At 60.2% G+C, this 15,743-nt stretch overlaps 1 protein-coding gene across 9 annotated transcripts in view; it reads right to left on the bottom strand.

Annotated features, from left to right (window-relative positions):
* The window catches only part of LOC136047376 (protocadherin gamma-C5-like), a 118,955-nt gene that overhangs the window by 13,822 nt on the left and 89,390 nt on the right, over positions 1 to 15,743 (bottom strand). Inside the window, exon 1 of one of the 9 annotated variants that reach the window (XM_065734429.1) lies at positions 14,558 to 14,834. The exons of 6 other annotated variants lie outside the window; for them this stretch is intronic. In XM_065734429.1, the coding sequence (XP_065590501.1) occupies positions 14,558 to 14,602 (45 nt within the window). In that variant the 5' untranslated portion in view covers positions 14,603 to 14,834. Of the gene's footprint in view, positions 1 to 707; positions 2,871 to 6,501; positions 9,006 to 14,557; positions 14,835 to 15,743 lie in introns of those variants that run through there. 2 more of the 9 variants (XM_065734421.1, XM_065734427.1) reach the window with 2 other exon arrangements.

Genomic DNA, 15,743 nt, shown 5'->3' with positions numbered 1-15,743 from the left:
AATCCTTACTGCAATTACCACTTTCAAAATATAGGGCAGGCGTTTATGACACAAAGTGACTTTACTTTTTATATCCCAAAGTTAAAAAAGCTGCAGCTAAATGCAGTCACTTCCATCTGGGTTTAGATATCTGAAGGCAAGTGGCTCAAGTTTTCACAGCATGCTTCCACCCAGGGCTCTGCGAGCCCAAGGGCACGTAAGGTCATCAAGATCTCTGCAAAAATGCACTGCTTCCAGTGCTAAAGAGAGAATTCAGCCCCTTGCTGAAAACTACTGAGATAGAAAGCAGTCCTTTGCCATGACACAACCAGTAATTAATAACATCTGAGAGTCAAAAAGTGAGAAAAACCCCAGCACATTCCTAAAACAGAACAAAAGGAACACTCAGGTGATCTGGCTTTGAGATCATCTCATTCTGATTCTCCTTCCACACAGCATAAAGGGAATAAAGAGAGTCAAGAAGTTTAACACCCGAAGCCCCACATTTCCACATTTGCAAGTATCACTTCATAAAGTCCAAACGGGGCCAAGAGGAAGCTCCTAGCTCCACGAACACGCAGGCTTTTGTTTTGTGCTGATGGTCATCCTCTTCCCCACCTCCACCCAGCACAGCCAACCTCCTTCCCTGCCACCTCCCGAGGGGGATGGTCACACACATACCCCGCAGCCACCTCCTGCAGCAACAATGAGAACCCCCCATCTCTTACCCCATCGCAGGGACTCGCTAAGGTGCTGGTCACCTGCTCGTAGGCAGCCACGGTCTCCGCGGTGCTAGAATGGCTGAAGGGTTTTACAAAGAGGAAATCGCTCTGCTCAGATACTGGGGAAAAACAGGAGGTGTAATTCTGTGCTGGGGAGCCCAGCCCTGCTCTGCCCACATCCAGGCACTTGATGAAGCCATCTGGCCTCAACTGCCCATGGAAGTGGGAGGTGGGCTTGCGGGCAGACCCCTGACAGCAGCCCATGAGAGCCCAGCCAGCAGAGCCCGTTCTGAGACAGCGGGCAACTGCCACAGCAAACATCACACATGACACAAGGGAAATGGACACCAGGGAGATGATGAGGTACAGCGTTAGGTTGTTGTCCTTGGGAGACGATTGAGGCAGGTCAGAGGACTTGGAAAAGTCCTGCACGCCATCTTCCTCTGGAGAAATGACAATCACCACCGAAGCTGAGAGGGATGGCATCCCGTTGTCATGCACCAGGACCACCAGGCGGTGGGGAGACTGCGACTCGCTGAGAGCCGCCCTGACACGCACCTCCCCGGTGCGGCGCTCCACCTGGAAGGGCAGGGCCTCATCCGTCTCCTCCAGCTGATAGGACAGCCAGGCATTATGGCCGCTATCAGCGTCCACAGCCACGATTTTGGTGACCAGGTAGCCAGGCTCTACCAAGGGTGGAATGGTTTGGTGGAAGGCAGAGCCCGTGGGGACGGATGGATAGACAATGGTGGGGGCATTGTCATTTTGATCCACGACAAAGACGTGGACAACCGCAGTGCTGCTCAGGGCAGGAGAACCAGCATCCTTCACCTCCACGGGCACTTGGAACACCTTGTCCTGCTCGTAGTCCAGAGCCCGCACAGTATAGATGGTGCCATTGTCCGGGTCTATGCGGAAATAGGTTGAGATGGGTATGTCCTGCATCCCGTTGTCCAGGATAGAGTAAGTCAGCTTGGCGTTACTACCCTCGTCAGGATCAGATGCTGACACTGAAAAGACGGAAGTTCCAGGAAGAGAGTTTTCCAGAACATGGGCTGTATCAAAAGGGGTGGAGAAGTTTGGTGCATTATCATTCACGTCAGCGATTCGGAGATAGAAGGTTTTTTGTGCAGCCCTCGGTGGTGACCCTGCATCTGTAGCCCTCACGGTGATGTTGTATCCAATGGCCTTCTCCCGATCAAGGGGACCATCTGTGACCAATGAGAAGTGCTCTTTGAAAGATGACACCAGCTTAAATGGGAGCTCTTTGGCTATCTGTAGACGGACCTGCCCGTTGTCTCCAGAATCGCTGTCCTTTACACCAATGAGGGCAATCACCGTTCCCGGGGTCGCATCCTCCAGCACAGGGCTGGAGAGGGAAGTCAGCACAATCTCAGGGCTGTTATCATTTATATCAATTAATTCCACCCGTAGATGACAATGTCCTTCCATGGCCGGGGATCCTTTGTCCCGGGCTCGAACTGCAATTTCATAAGCACTGGATTCCTCATAATCCAAAGGGGCTTTGGTTCTGATTTCCCCTGTCCGGGAATCTAAACCAAACAGCTTAGTGAATTTGCCAGGTGCATTATTGCTAGTTTTGAAAGAATACTCCACGTCTCCATTGGGGCCTTCATCCAGGTCGGTGACATTCAGCTTGGTGACCAGAGTGCCCACTGGCATGTTTTCCTCCAGATACACCTTGGATACAGGTGGATCACAGACAGGAGGGTTGTCATTTGCATCCAGGACACGGATGGTGACCTTGGCAGTACCAGATTTCACCGGATTCCCTCCATCCAGGGCTGTCAGAGTTAGATGATGAACAGCAACTTTCTCTCTATCCAGCGCTTTTTTGAGTACAATCTCAGGCATTTTGACCCCATCTCCTCTCACGTTGATACTCAGGCCAAAATGCTCACTGGGGCTGAGCTCGTAGGTGGAGATGGAGTTGGAGCCCATATCTGGGTCTTCTGCCACCTCCAGCGGCAGCCGAGTCCCGGGGTTGGCCACCTCTGTGATCTCCAAGACCACCTCCGGCTTGGGGAACTGCGGTGCGTTGTCGTTCACGTCGAGGACCTCCACCTCGACACGGTGGAGCTGGAGGGGGTTCTCCATGACGAGCTGGAGGTGTAGAGAGCAGGTGGGGCTCTGCCCGCACAGCGCCTCACGGTCCAGCCGCCTGTCGAGGAGCAGCACACCCGCCGCCAGGTCCACCTGGAAGTGCCGCTGCTCAGACTCGCTCACCAGGCGCAGGTTGCGGGCTGCCAGGCTCCGCACCTCCACCCCCAAATCCTTGGCGACGTCGCCCACCGGAGTGCCCGGCTCCCGGTCCTCGGGAACGGAGTAACGGAGCTGGGCTCGGCCGGGCGGCTGCAGGCTGGAGAGGGCTGCGAGCAGCAGCGGGAGCTGCCACGGCGAAGCCCGGCCCCTCAGCATGCCGAGTCGGCTGTGCGAGCGGAGAGGAAGCGGCTCCCAGCAGGACCCCCCCCCGCCGCCGCACCGGAGAGCCCCGCGCCCCGGATCCGAGCGCGCCGGGACGAAGCTGCCGCCGGAGCCACGGGAACGAGACCGGGAGGGAAGAATGGAGGGAGGGAGGGAGGAAGGAAGGGAGGGAGGGAGGGAAGGGACGGGACGGGACGGGGGGTGGCGGTCGCAGCCCGGCTGAGCGGCTCCCCGGCACACCGAAAGCGCACAAAGTCGGCGAGCGGAGGGGATGGACCGAGCGACAATTCTACGTCTCTCGACAGCCCCCTCCTCCTCCCCCTCCTCCTCCTCCCTCCCTCCTCCACCGCCTTCCTCAAAATACGCACGGCGCAGCCCCCCCTCCTCCCGCCGCCGCCACTCCGCCCTCTCAGCGCCGGGCGGGCGCCGGGGATCCCTGACACCGTGAACCGGGGACTCCCGGCAGCGGCGGGCGGGCTCCGGCCGGCACCCCCTCCCCGAAGGCGGCCGGGGGGTCGGGACCGCCCGCTCCCGAGCTCACCTCGCTGGGCGCTGACGGTTTCACACCGGCTGTGCCCACGGAGGGTTTCACAAACATGAATTCGCTGATGTCAGAGACGGGTGAAAAGCAGGAGCGGTAGCGAGGGGCAGGGGGTGCCGTGGCCGTCACCTGGACACCCATCACCGTGTCCCCTTGCTTGGGCTCATAGTGCAAGTGGCCAAAGATGTGGCTGGGTGGGGGCTGAAGCGTGTCCACGCTCTTCACGCTGCAGCCCTGGACAGCAGGTGCTGAGCCCCGCCGCACGCACCGCACTCCCAGCACTGCCAGTCCCACCAGTGAGACGCTGGAGATGAGCACCAGTGAAGCGATCAGATAAATGGTGATGGTGGGCAAACCCCCACCGTCCACGGCCTGAGCCTCAGAGCCTAGCAGGGCCTCGGGGCCCCTCTCCTCCACCAACACGACCAGCGTGACGGCTGTGGACAGCGGTGGCTCCCCGGCGTCCCGTACCACCACCACCAGTTCGTGTGCAGAAGCGTCTGTCTCCTGCAGGGCCCGAGTGGTACGGATCTCCCCGGAGCGTAGGGCCACGCTGAAGAGCCCTGGCTCGGTGGCTTCCATGAGGTGGTAGGAGAGCCAGGCATTGCGCCCCGAGTCCGCGTCTATGGCCACCACCTTGGTGATGAGAGCAAGAGGGGCGGTGGAGGGGGAGATGCGCAACTGGGTGGCAGAATCCTCCCCAGCCCTGGGAAAGTGCACCCGTGGGGCATTGTCGTTCTGGTCCGCGATAAAAACGTGAACCAGCGTCCTGTTCCTCAGGGCCGGGGAGCCACCGTCAGAGACCTCTACGTGGAACTGGAGATAGGTGGTTTGCTCATAGTCAAAGGGGAGTTTGGCAGAGATCTGGCCACTTGTGGGGTGTATGGAGAGGTAGCGAGTCGGATCCAGGCTTGGCTCTGTCCCACCAGCTCGCAGGATGGAGTAGGAGAGGCGGGAGTTCTGCTCTGAGTCAGGGTCAACAGCAGAGACAGTAACCAGCACGCTGCCCACCGGGTTATTTTCTGCCACCAGCACCTCATAGGATGCTTGCTCGAACTGGGGTGCGTTGTCATTGACATCTGCCAGGGTGATGGGTAGGATGGTGTGGCGGGAGAGCGGAGGGCTGCCCAGATCTGAGGCTGAAATGGTGACATTATAGTAGGCAACGAGCTCCCGGTCCAAGCGGGTTCTGGTGAGCAGTGAGTACTGGTGCTCATAGTCCTTGCGCAGCTGGAATGGAAGGTCTGGAGACACGTGACATTGGACCTTGCCCTGGTCCCCAGAATCCCTGTCCTTGACATGTATGACAGCTACCACCGTTCCCGGCAGTGCGTCCTCGCTAAGGAAGCTGGAGAAGGAGGTTAGAATGACCTCAGGAGCGTTGTCATTGACATCAGTGATCTCCACCACCACACTGCAGTGCTCCTCCATTGTGGGTGACCCCATGTCCTTGGCCTCCACTTCTATCTCATACACTGTTGCCTCCTCAAAGTCTAAGTTGCCCTGGACACGAATCTCCCCAGTTTGCTCATCGATGGCAAAGATCTGGCGTAAGGCATCCGAGTTGTGGCTGCTGAGGGAGTAGCGGATGTCCCCATTAGGCCCTTCATCCACATCGGTGGCATTTAGCTTCACTACAAGGGTGCCAAGTGGTGAGTTCTCCACCAAACGGGCTCCATAAGATGGTCTGTCAAAGACCGGGTGGTTGTCATTGGCATCAAGCACTTGAATAGTGATGTGTGTCTTGCTGGACTTGGGGGGAGAGCCCCCATCCTCGGCGGTCAGGACAAGGTGGTGGAAGGCTCTGAGTTCCCGGTCCAGGGCCCTCTCCAGCACCAACTCAGGGAACTTTCCACCATCCGTGCGCGCCTTCACATTGAGGTTGAAGTTCTCATTGGCACTCAGGTGATAGGTCTGGAGGGTGTTGGTGCCCACATCGGGGTCCTGTGCAGGCTGGATGGGGAAGCGGGCGCCCAGGGATGCCAGCTCATAGATACGCAAGGACACCTCATCACTGGGGAACTCCGGGGAGTTGTCGTTGATATCCAGGATCTCCACCTCGATGCGGTAAAACTCCACCGGGTTCTCGATGGCAAGCTTCAGGTGGAGGAAGCAGCGGGGGTTCTGCCCGCAGAGCTGCTCCCGGTCTATCCGCTCGCTCACCATTATCACCCCAGTGTTCACGTTGACGGAGAAGTACTGCGAATCCGAATCGGACAGTACCTGCAGATTGGCTGCCGCCAGTTTCCCCACATCGGTGCCCAGGTCCTTCGCGATATTGCCCACGAAGGCGCCCCGGGTGAGCTCCTCCGGGATGCTGTAGCGAATCTGGGCAGAGGAGCTGTGCAGGAACAAGCAGAAGGAGAAAACACGCGGCAGCCCCAGGGACCAGCCCGCCTTTCCTGCCCTCAGCATCCTTGCCGGCGCCCGGGGGAGCGATGCCCTCGGAGGAGGCCGCCCGCGCTGCGGGGCCGCGCTCAGCGCTCACCGCTCCCATTCATTGTTTGGGGCGGCCGCTGCTCGACGGGGGGGGCGCGGCGCAGCCGCCCCTCCATTGGCTCCGTGAGCCGCGCCGCTCCTCCAATCGCCGCGCTCCTTCTCAGGACAGCAACACCGGCACCAATCGCGGCGCTCAATGGTTGCGGCGCGGCGCGAACCTGCCGCGCTGCCCCGAGCAGCCCCCACTCCCCCCGAGCCCCCCACGTCGGGCCGGGAAGACAAAGGCAGCCCCCGCCCCGCGGCGCCCCGCGAGGGTGGATCCGGGAGTCGGCGCCGAGCGGCCCCGGTCCAGCCCCGCCTTCACCCGGCGCTCACCTGGCCGGCGTCCCGCAGGGTACCGGAGGCGGAGAGGAAAGCCCCGGGTTCCCTCGGGAGGGTGCCGGGAGGTGGGCAGGGCCGCAGGAAGGTGAAGTCGCTGCGGTCGGAGTCGGGAGAGAAGCAGGTGCTGTAGCACTGGGACTGCGCATCGGCGGGCTGCAGGGTGACCTCCATGTACTTGAGGGTGCCGTCGGAGCAGAGCTGCAGCTTGGGGCTGGAGTGCTTGAAGATGTCCCGGGACGGCGACTCGGCCACCCAGCAGCAGCGGGGAGAGGCGGTGGCACGGCCTCGGTGCCGCAGGCACCAGGCAGCAAGGAGGGTGACGGTGGCAAGTGCTACAGTGCTGATGGCCGCCAGTGCAATGATCAGGTAGAGGGTCAGGTCCGGCTTCTCCTTGGTACCAGCCAGGAAATCCCGGGGCTTGTAGCTCTCCTCCAAAGCCTCCTCCTCCAGGGCCACACTGATGGTGACAGTGGTGGAGAGCGGTGGGTCGCCGTTGTCTGCCACCAGAATGAGGACTTGCTGCATCGCCACATCGGTGTTCTGCAGGGCACGTGCTGTCCGTACCTCCCCTGTGTACGGGGATACATGGAACAAGGAGGGCTCCGTGGACTCGGGCAGCAGGCGGTACGACAACCAGGCATTATACCCAGCGTCTGCATCCACTGCTGTCACCTTGGTCACCAGGTAGCCTGGCGGGGCAGACAGCGGGACCCTCTCTGGTGTGGGGACATCACCGTCACCAGCAGGGTGCAGGATGGTGGGGGGGTGATCATTCTGGTCCAGCACAAAAATGTAGACAGTGACGTTGGCATGGAGTGGGGGAGACCCTGAGTCCCGCACAACCACTGAGACCGGTAGAACCTGGAGCAGCTCAAAGTCAAAGGTGCGCTGAGCATAGAGGTTGCCGTTGTTGGGGTTGATGTGGACGTAGGAAGAAGCAAGAGCACCCTGCACGTGGCCCTCCTCTATGGAGTAAAGAAGACGGGAATTGTCTCCGTCATCGGGGTCCGAAGCAGAGACGGTGCAGAGCAGGGAGCCTGGTGGGCTGTTCTCCAGGAGGAAGGCTTCGTAGGAGGGCTGCAGGAAGCGTGGCGGGTTGTCGTTCACGTCGGATACATTGAGGAGCAATGTGAGGCTCGTGGTGAGAGCAGGGGACCCGCTGTCCTGGGCAATCAGCTGCACCACGTACTGCGAGGTGGTCTCTCGATCCAGGCTCTGCCGGGTGACCAGTGAGAAGTGGTTCTGCAGGGACCTGATGGCAAATGGCACGCTGGGGGAGACCTCTAAGCTCACATCCCCGTTGGCCCCTGAGTCTCGGTCCCGCACGTTGAAGAGCCCCACGACAGTCTCTGGTGGGGTGTCCTCGGGCACTGGGTTCAGCAGGGAGGTGAGCAGGACCTCTGGGGGGTTGTCATTGGCATCCTCCACTTCCACCCGTAGCACACAGTGTCCCTCCATCTCGGGCACACCCCTGTCGCGGGCCCGCACGTGGATCTCATAGAAGGGTGATTCCTCAAAGTCCAGCTCCCCGCTCACCCGCACCTCACCACTGTGGGGGTCCAGCGAAAAGAGTCGCTGGATGGCCTCGGAGGTGTGCACCCCAAAGGAGTACTGCATCTCCCCATTGGGGCCCTCATCGGGATCTGATGCATTGAGCTGGAGGAGCAGAGCTCCCACAGGTGTGTTTTCCAGGATTTGCACCTTGTATGTGGCACGGTCAAAGGCGGGAGCATTGTCATTGATGTCCAGCACCTGCACTGTTATCTGTGCTGTGCCCGAGCGGGCCGGGCTGCCCCCATCCACAGCTGTCAGCACCAGCTGCAGTTCTGGCTGCTCTTCCCGGTCCAAGGCGCGCTCCAGCACCAGCTCCGGGAAGAGTTTGCCATCCTGCAGCTGCTTGACGTCCAGGGAGAAGTGGGAGTTGGGGTTGAGCCGGTAGGAGCCTACGGCATTGGTGCCCACATCGGGGTCCTGCGCGCTCTCCAAGGGGAAGCGCGTGCCCACGGCGGCGGACTCAGAGATGCGCAGGCTGCGGCGGGCGGTGGGGAAGCTGGGGGAGTTGTCGTTCAGATCCAGGATCTCCACTTCGAGACGGAAGAGCTGCAGGGGGCTCTCTGCCACCACCTGCACTGACAGCACGCAGCTGGCAGCGGCTCCACACAGGCGCTCCCGGTCCAGCCGCTCACTCACCACCAGGACACCGCTGTCCAGGCGCACGGAGAAGTGCTGCCGGCTCTCCTCCGATCCCAGGCGCAGCCTGCGGCCCGCCAGCTGCTCCACCTTCAAGCCCAGGTCCTGGGCCACGTTCCCAACCGCAGTCCCCACCTCCGACTCCTCAAGCACCGAGTAGCGGATCTGCCCAGAGACCCAGCCCCAGCCGCAGAGCGAAAACAAACTCAGTACTTGCCATTTCCAGGCGGGTCGCTGGAGGCTGACGCTCTCCATGTCCGCGTGCATCTGGCCCAGGACCGGACCCGGGACACAACCGGCCTTGCGGAGCCGCTAAAAATCCCCGGCTCTCTGTTCCCCAGCTCGGGAAGCAGCTCCGGGGCTGTAGGAGGCTGCAGCTCGGCTGCCAGCATCCGAGTGGAGGGGGTGGGCTGGGGGAGGGGAGCTGAATCACAGCCCCAGCGCGGGGGGGTGGGGGGAGAGCAGATCCCCCGCTCCAGATCAGCACCCAATTGGCCGAGAGCTCTGTCCCCGCGCACCCAATGGGGGACCCGCGGGGCTGCGGGAAGTGGGGGCCGACCACCCCCGGGCCCAGCCTGACTCACTTGCTCCCGCAGCTCGCTTCCCGTTCTCCGGGAAACTGCACGTCCTGGAAGCCGGTGAGGTACAAGCCCTCCCTGTTCGCTCCCGCTCCCACAATGGTGGCTTCACATCGCGCCCGCACACAAAGGGCAGCTGTAAAGAGCACGGGCCAAAGGGCTTTTTATGCCCTATGAAAAAGTGCTTGTTTGAGGCACAAGGTGCCAGGGCTGCCGTCCCACCTCCTCTCTTCCGCCCTTAGTTAATGCTGTGCCCATCTGATGCCCGGCATCCCTGGATCAACCCCGTGGGGCTGCTACCGGTGCCACCATCAGATGAGAAGGCCCACATCAAGAGCTGCCAACCCCGTGGGTGCCATGGGTGGTGCTCTGTGGGCCACCAGAGCCAGCAGCCAGCTGTTGGCCACAGCCACCTGCCTGGGCTCCTCATCCCTATCTGGCACAGGTGAAACTCAGCAGCACCCAGGGCTGTGCCAGCCATGAGCCCACGGGTCAAAACGGGACCACAGCGTCGGGCGTTACAGGGGGAAGGAGGCCCAGCAGAAGCACACATTACAGCGGGCACAGCTTTGGAGCATCCTCAGCCTCTATGGGGGGTGCACTCGGGACACTCCGACCTCCCTATGTACCTCCAGGTCCTGGCGGGGGGGTGGGGGGGGGCAGCTGCGACCCTGCCGGTCCCCTCCACACAAGCACCCCGGGGACCTCGGGGACAGGGAAGAGGATGGACGCAGTGCCGAGGATCACGGCTCTCAAAGGAGGTTTGGCTCCGCTCGGCTCGGCTCGGCTCGGCCTCGGTCCCTGCCCCCCTCTCCTCCTCAGCCCCTCCCTGCCATTTCCAGAGCCACGGGCGGTGCCGCTCTGCTGCCAATCAATGTGAGACTGCGCTCTCCCGGCTCCTGATTGGTGCAGAGCTCCGCCCACGTCCCGCCTACTGCCCGGTCCGAGTGGCGGGTGGGAGGGGGGAGGCGCTCTTAAAGGGCCAGCTCAGGAAAACGCCGGGCGAATGGCTTCCCCGGCTGCAGCCCGGTGGGTCTCACTGTACCCCGGGGGCTTCCGACGGTGCCACTCGTCGTGACATGGACTCTGCGATGCTTCCGCACACCTGGCGGCCGCCGGAGCAACGCAGCAGCATCACACGGGGATAGACAGTACCGCACAGGGCCCTGCTCCCGCAGGAATGGGTCTGGTGAAGCCCACGCGTTACGAGGGAATAGGTGTCCAAGTGGTGGGAACAAACAGCAAGCATCTGGGATGGGGGCACGGAGGGGTCACAGCGGGGCAGGGACACGGCACGGCTCGAGACACGACTTGCACAGATAGAGCCAGCATGCAGCTGGGGAGTGATCGGCAGCACCACCCCCACTGCATTAGGCTGGGGTTGGCTGCTGCCCTGCAGATGTGAGCTTGACACAGTCTGTAGCGCTGGGCTCTATCATTCGCCACAAAGACTGAACATCCACCACCTGGTGTTGGTTTCACACAGCCCTGGGGGGCTGAGGGAGGACACGTAGAGCTCTGGCATAACACCTGCCTGTTATCACCACCTCCCACCCCCAGGCTCAAATCACTCGCTGTCCCCATCCCCAAGGCTTCTTGTCGGCCTTTTTTTGAGGGGACACTTCTGTCCCCAGCTGTAGCACAACCTGCACAAAGGCAGAGAAACACTTGCTCCAGCAGCTGCTGCAGCCGTTCCTGCCTGCTGCAGATGAGAAATGCTGAGTATGAGAAACGACGGGAAAGAGGAAAAAAAAAAAAGAGTAATAAAAGGCATAAAATAGCTCTGTGAGGTTTCTGATTCTGCCTGTGATTCAGCTGCAGTGAGAAGCTGCACACAGAGCCCTGTGCTTGTGCACAGCTTCCGCAGCATCACACTCCCTTCCGCCCCAAGCAACCAGCCGATCCCATTCACACCTCTCAGAGGGGACACCATACCGGCACCAGGCACATTGGAAACCCACCAGATCTCCCCCTTCTGCTCGATCCACCACCCGGCCTCACCCCCGAGGACTGCAGCATTTCTGTAATTGAAAGCTTGAAAATTATGCTGCACAATTCCCACCAGGGATGAAGAATCATAGGAGCAGCCTGGCATGCGCAAACATTTTCCTGCCTGCAGTTTATTCAGCCAGGACGTTAGACAGCACCGTGAGACAGCATATTGCAAATCTTGTAGGGTTTGTGATAAGGGTGGTAATGGAAGACATGGGTAGCGGGATCAGCATCCAGCACCCAGCTCAAGAGGAACCCTGAGAGCAGCCTGTGACCCCATCAAACTGCCCGGAGATGGGCATCCTCGCAGAGCTTAAATGGGAATGAAAACGGAGCCATCAGGAATCAAACACCAAGTGAGACAAGGAGAGAAGAGACTGCCCTACAGCCACAGGCCAGGACCAGCATCGCCCTTCAGCTGTGTGTGCTACACAACAGGACACAATGCACCGGTGCTCTACCAGCAGCCAGTGGTCCCCAGCCCACCTCACGGAAGGATCACAGTCCCCCATCACTACCTGCACCTACAAGCACTCAGTTCTTGTTTAGCAAAGGGAAGGAAACCTCACTAGCAGCAGAGTTCCTGTTGAGGATTTATAAGTGGTTGCCAGCTGACCTCAGCCTCCACTGGCTAATGCATGCAAGGCGTACCCCAAACTGCATTCAAAAGACACAGGTTCACTACTGGGAGTAAAGAGACCAACCCGACCCTGCTCATCACAGTTCAAACGTTATCGATGCACAGGATGGCTCATTTGACTTCGAAGAAACCAACTGCTCTTTAACAGTGTGGCACAACTGGATATTTCCCCCCCAGCCTCTACCTGCTGCCATAGGCGTATAGCACGAAGAAGCCACGGATCAGCTTGGCACTGGAATGTGACAAGGAAGGGCTACATTACCTCAGCAGGCGTGGGGAGCCGGCTGGCAGTGCCCACCATCTGGTGGTACAGTCCTGGCTCACCATTCCTCATGGTGTTCTGGCGGCTCCCCAGGGGGCTGGAAGTGATGGGTTTTTTACACAGGAGATCACTCTGCCGAGAGTCCGTGGTGAGATAGACCTGATGGTAGAAGTTGGACGGCGTGAAACCACCCCGCACGGCATCAACATGGTGGAAGGGCCCTGGTGTCCTGTACAGAGTGCTCCTGGAGCTGTTGAACAGCTCCTTTGACTGCCTCCACTTGTAGCACTTGAAGATGCCCACCGACACTATGGTGATGAAGAAAGCGGCCGAGACCAAAATGACGGCCAAGATGAGATAGAAAGTCATGTGCTTCCTGGGGTCATGCGGGGGTGTCACGTCGGTGAGGTCGGTGAGTGCCTCCTTGACTCTCTCGGCCACAGAGATGGAGACTGTGGCACTGGCTGACAGCGCGGGCTCACCATGGTCCTTCAACAGGATGACCAAGGTGTGCTGGGGGGCCTCATCCTCACGGAGCTGACGGGCTGTGATGATCTCCCCACTGTGCAGCCCAACTGAGAAGAGAGTGGGATCGGTGGCCTGCAGGAGGGTGTAGGAGATCCAGGCGTTGTATCCTGCATCCGCATCCACTGCCACCACCTTTGTGACCACGTGGCCCACAGGAGTGCCTGGTGCCACCACGTCAGTATAGGAAGATGTGGAGTTGGGGAGGGGGTACAGCACGGTGGGGGCATTGTCATTGAGATCAGTGACAAACACATTGACCGAAAGATTGGTGGCAAGAGGCGGAGAGCCACCGTCCTGGACCTGCACCATCATGCTGAACTCCATCTGGTCCTCATGGTCCAGGGAGGTCAGCAGATGGAGGACACCACTCTCCCGGTTGATGGAGAAGAGATGACCCACAGTGGTGTCACCCTGCAGGAGGAAATATGAGAGATGGCCATTGCGCCCCAAGTCTGGATCTGTGGCGCTCACATTAAGAATAGAGATGCCGGGCACGTTGTTCTCCAGCACGTACACATCAAAGGAGTCCTGCGAAGACTTGGGTGCATTGTCGTTGACGTCTGACACCTGCACCAGGATGTGTTTTACTGCAGACAAGGGCGGTGAACCCGAGTCCCTGGCTGTGACAGTGATGTTGTACTCTGATGCCTCTTCCCGGTCCAAAGCTGCCTTAGTTTTCAATGTGTAGTAATTTTTGAGGGAGGAGCTGAGCGTGAATGGGATCCCTGGGGGAATAAAACAGTTCACCAGACCGTTGTCTCGAGAGTCCAAGTCTGTTACACTCAGCAGAGCTACGACTGTCCCCGGGGCTGCATCCTCAGGCACAGGGCTGTACACTGAAGTGACCGTCACCTCTGGAGCATTATCATTCACATCCACGACTTCCACCAGCACTTTGCAATTGGCTACACCAGGAACGACGCCCTTGTCTTTAGCCTGTAAGTAAACCTCGTACAGCTTCATTTCCTCATAGTCCAGCTGTCCCTTGACCCTCAGCTCCCCTGTGTCCGAGTCCAGAGTGAAGAGCTCTCGTACCTTGGCTGGCGTGTGGCTGCTGAAGGAGTAGATGACGTCACCATTGGGCCCATCGTCCAGGTCATAGGCGCTGACCTTGGTGACCAGGGTGCCGCTGGGCGTGTTCTCCCTCACGCTTGCCTTATAGGTGGACTGGTTGAAGACCGGGGCATTGTCGTTGGAGTCCACCACGTCAATGTGGATCTGCACGTGGGCCGACCGTGGGGGGCTGCCTCCATCCAGCGCCGTCAAGACCAAGTGCAGCTCCCGTTGCTCTTCCCTGTCCAGTTCCTTCTCCAGTACCAATTCTGCATACTTGCTGCCGTCCACCCTCGTCTGTACGTCCAGCACGAAGTGCGGGTTGGCGCTAAGCTGGTAGGTCTGCAAAGAGTTAATTCCCACATCGGGATCTTGCGCGCTCTCTAGCGGGAAGCGCGTCCCGGCCGCCACCGACTCGCTGATTTCCAGCCTCGCCTGGCTGCTGGGAAAAACCGGGTCGTTGTCATTGATGTCCTGGATCTCCACGGCGCCGCTGTACAGCTCCAGAGGATTCTCCAGCACGATCTCAAAGCTGAGGGTGCAGGGGGAGAGCGCTCCGCACAGCTCCTCGCGGTCTATTCGCTCGCTCACCAGCAGCGAACCGCTCGCCGCATCCACCGCGAAGTACTTCTTGCTACCGCCGGACACCACTCGCGGTCGCCGTCCCGAGAGCCGCGCCGGGTCCAGAGCCAGGTCGGCTGCCACGTTGCCCACGGCCGAACCTCTCCGCGCCTCCTCGGGGATGGCATAGCGAATGGCGGCGGAAGCCCCGGAGGAAGCGGCGAGCAAGAGGCAGAGGCTCAGTACCTGCCCCGGCGTCACCCCGCGGCTCCTCGCAGCGACGCCTTTCATCGCTTCCCGCCTCTTCCCCCTAGAAATCCTCAGCTGGCCCCTTCATGCCGCTGCCCAGCTCCCCGGGAAGCGGCGTGCGGCGGGGAGACGGGCATCGCTCCGCGGCACTGCTCTGACTCACTGCCCGGCTCTCTCTCAGCCTCTCAGTGCCTCATCCCGGCTCCGAGCGGGGCCGGGCCGCCCGATCTCCCGCTCCAGCAATTGGCCGACAGCGGCACATAGAGTCCCGGCCAATAACTGCACGGAGCGCAGGGCTCCGGGAGGTGCTGCCCACCCGCCCCGCGGGACGCCCGGCTCAGTGAGCGCTCGTCCCGTCCCCACGCACGGGGAAGGTCCGGCGGCGTGACTTAACGGAGCGGAAGCGGCCAAAAAGGGCGACAGGGAAACGGGAGTGTCCCCCGAGAAAAGAATATCCCGTTGGAGACGGACAGCAGAGCGAGAGTGGGCGGTGGAGGGGGCGGGACGAGGTGTGTGTAGGGGGTAATAGCCCCCGGGACCCCGCGGATCACTGTCATTCCAACGGTCCACTCCTTTCCTACTATCCCACTGCGTCCCGACGGCGCGCTGTTGGGTGCATGCAAGGCAGCGTCGCCATCAAATGAGCATCACCCCAGCCCCTCTCCCCATCGCCAACACTGTCTCAGGGGGACAACTCGTAGCAACCTCAGCTGAGCACTCCCTCCCTCATCGCCACCTCTCAGCTCGGTCCCCTCGGACGCAGTCAGCTCGGAACAGCCCTTCCCTGCCCCACGTGGAGCCCCCCAGGTGCCGACACCGGGATCAGCGGCTCCCGAGCTCCGTTCCTGCTCTCAACACCACCTCCTTGTACGCAGCTCTTTATTTTTTTTTTCCGACGCTTCGAGAGTGCAAACGGATTCAAAGTATTGCACCGTTGCAATGCAGTGTATGTCACCCATGAAACTACTACGTTTTCTCGGTGGATTGAGAAGGCGAAAAAAGGAGCTTGGAACAGCAGCTCCCAAAAGCCCTGTGAAAATCAGGCTGTGGCAGCCCTCCCCACCGCTGATAATGAACAGTCGGACTTGAAATGAGCGCCCACGCCCGTTCAGTGGTGGGAACTGCACGGATCTCCACGCTCTGAATAACTCACTCGGAAGAGCTGCCGCTGATTCTCGCAGCT

This window comes from Cyrtonyx montezumae, unplaced genomic scaffold, assembly GCF_038088225.1.
Source record: "Cyrtonyx montezumae isolate F1298 unplaced genomic scaffold, pur_monq_1.0 scaffold_18, whole genome shotgun sequence".
In the NCBI taxonomy this organism is placed as follows: Eukaryota; Metazoa; Chordata; class Aves; order Galliformes; family Odontophoridae; genus Cyrtonyx; species Cyrtonyx montezumae.
The sequence above is the reverse complement of the archived record's forward strand: the minus strand, read 5'-3'. Positions and strand labels throughout refer to the sequence as shown.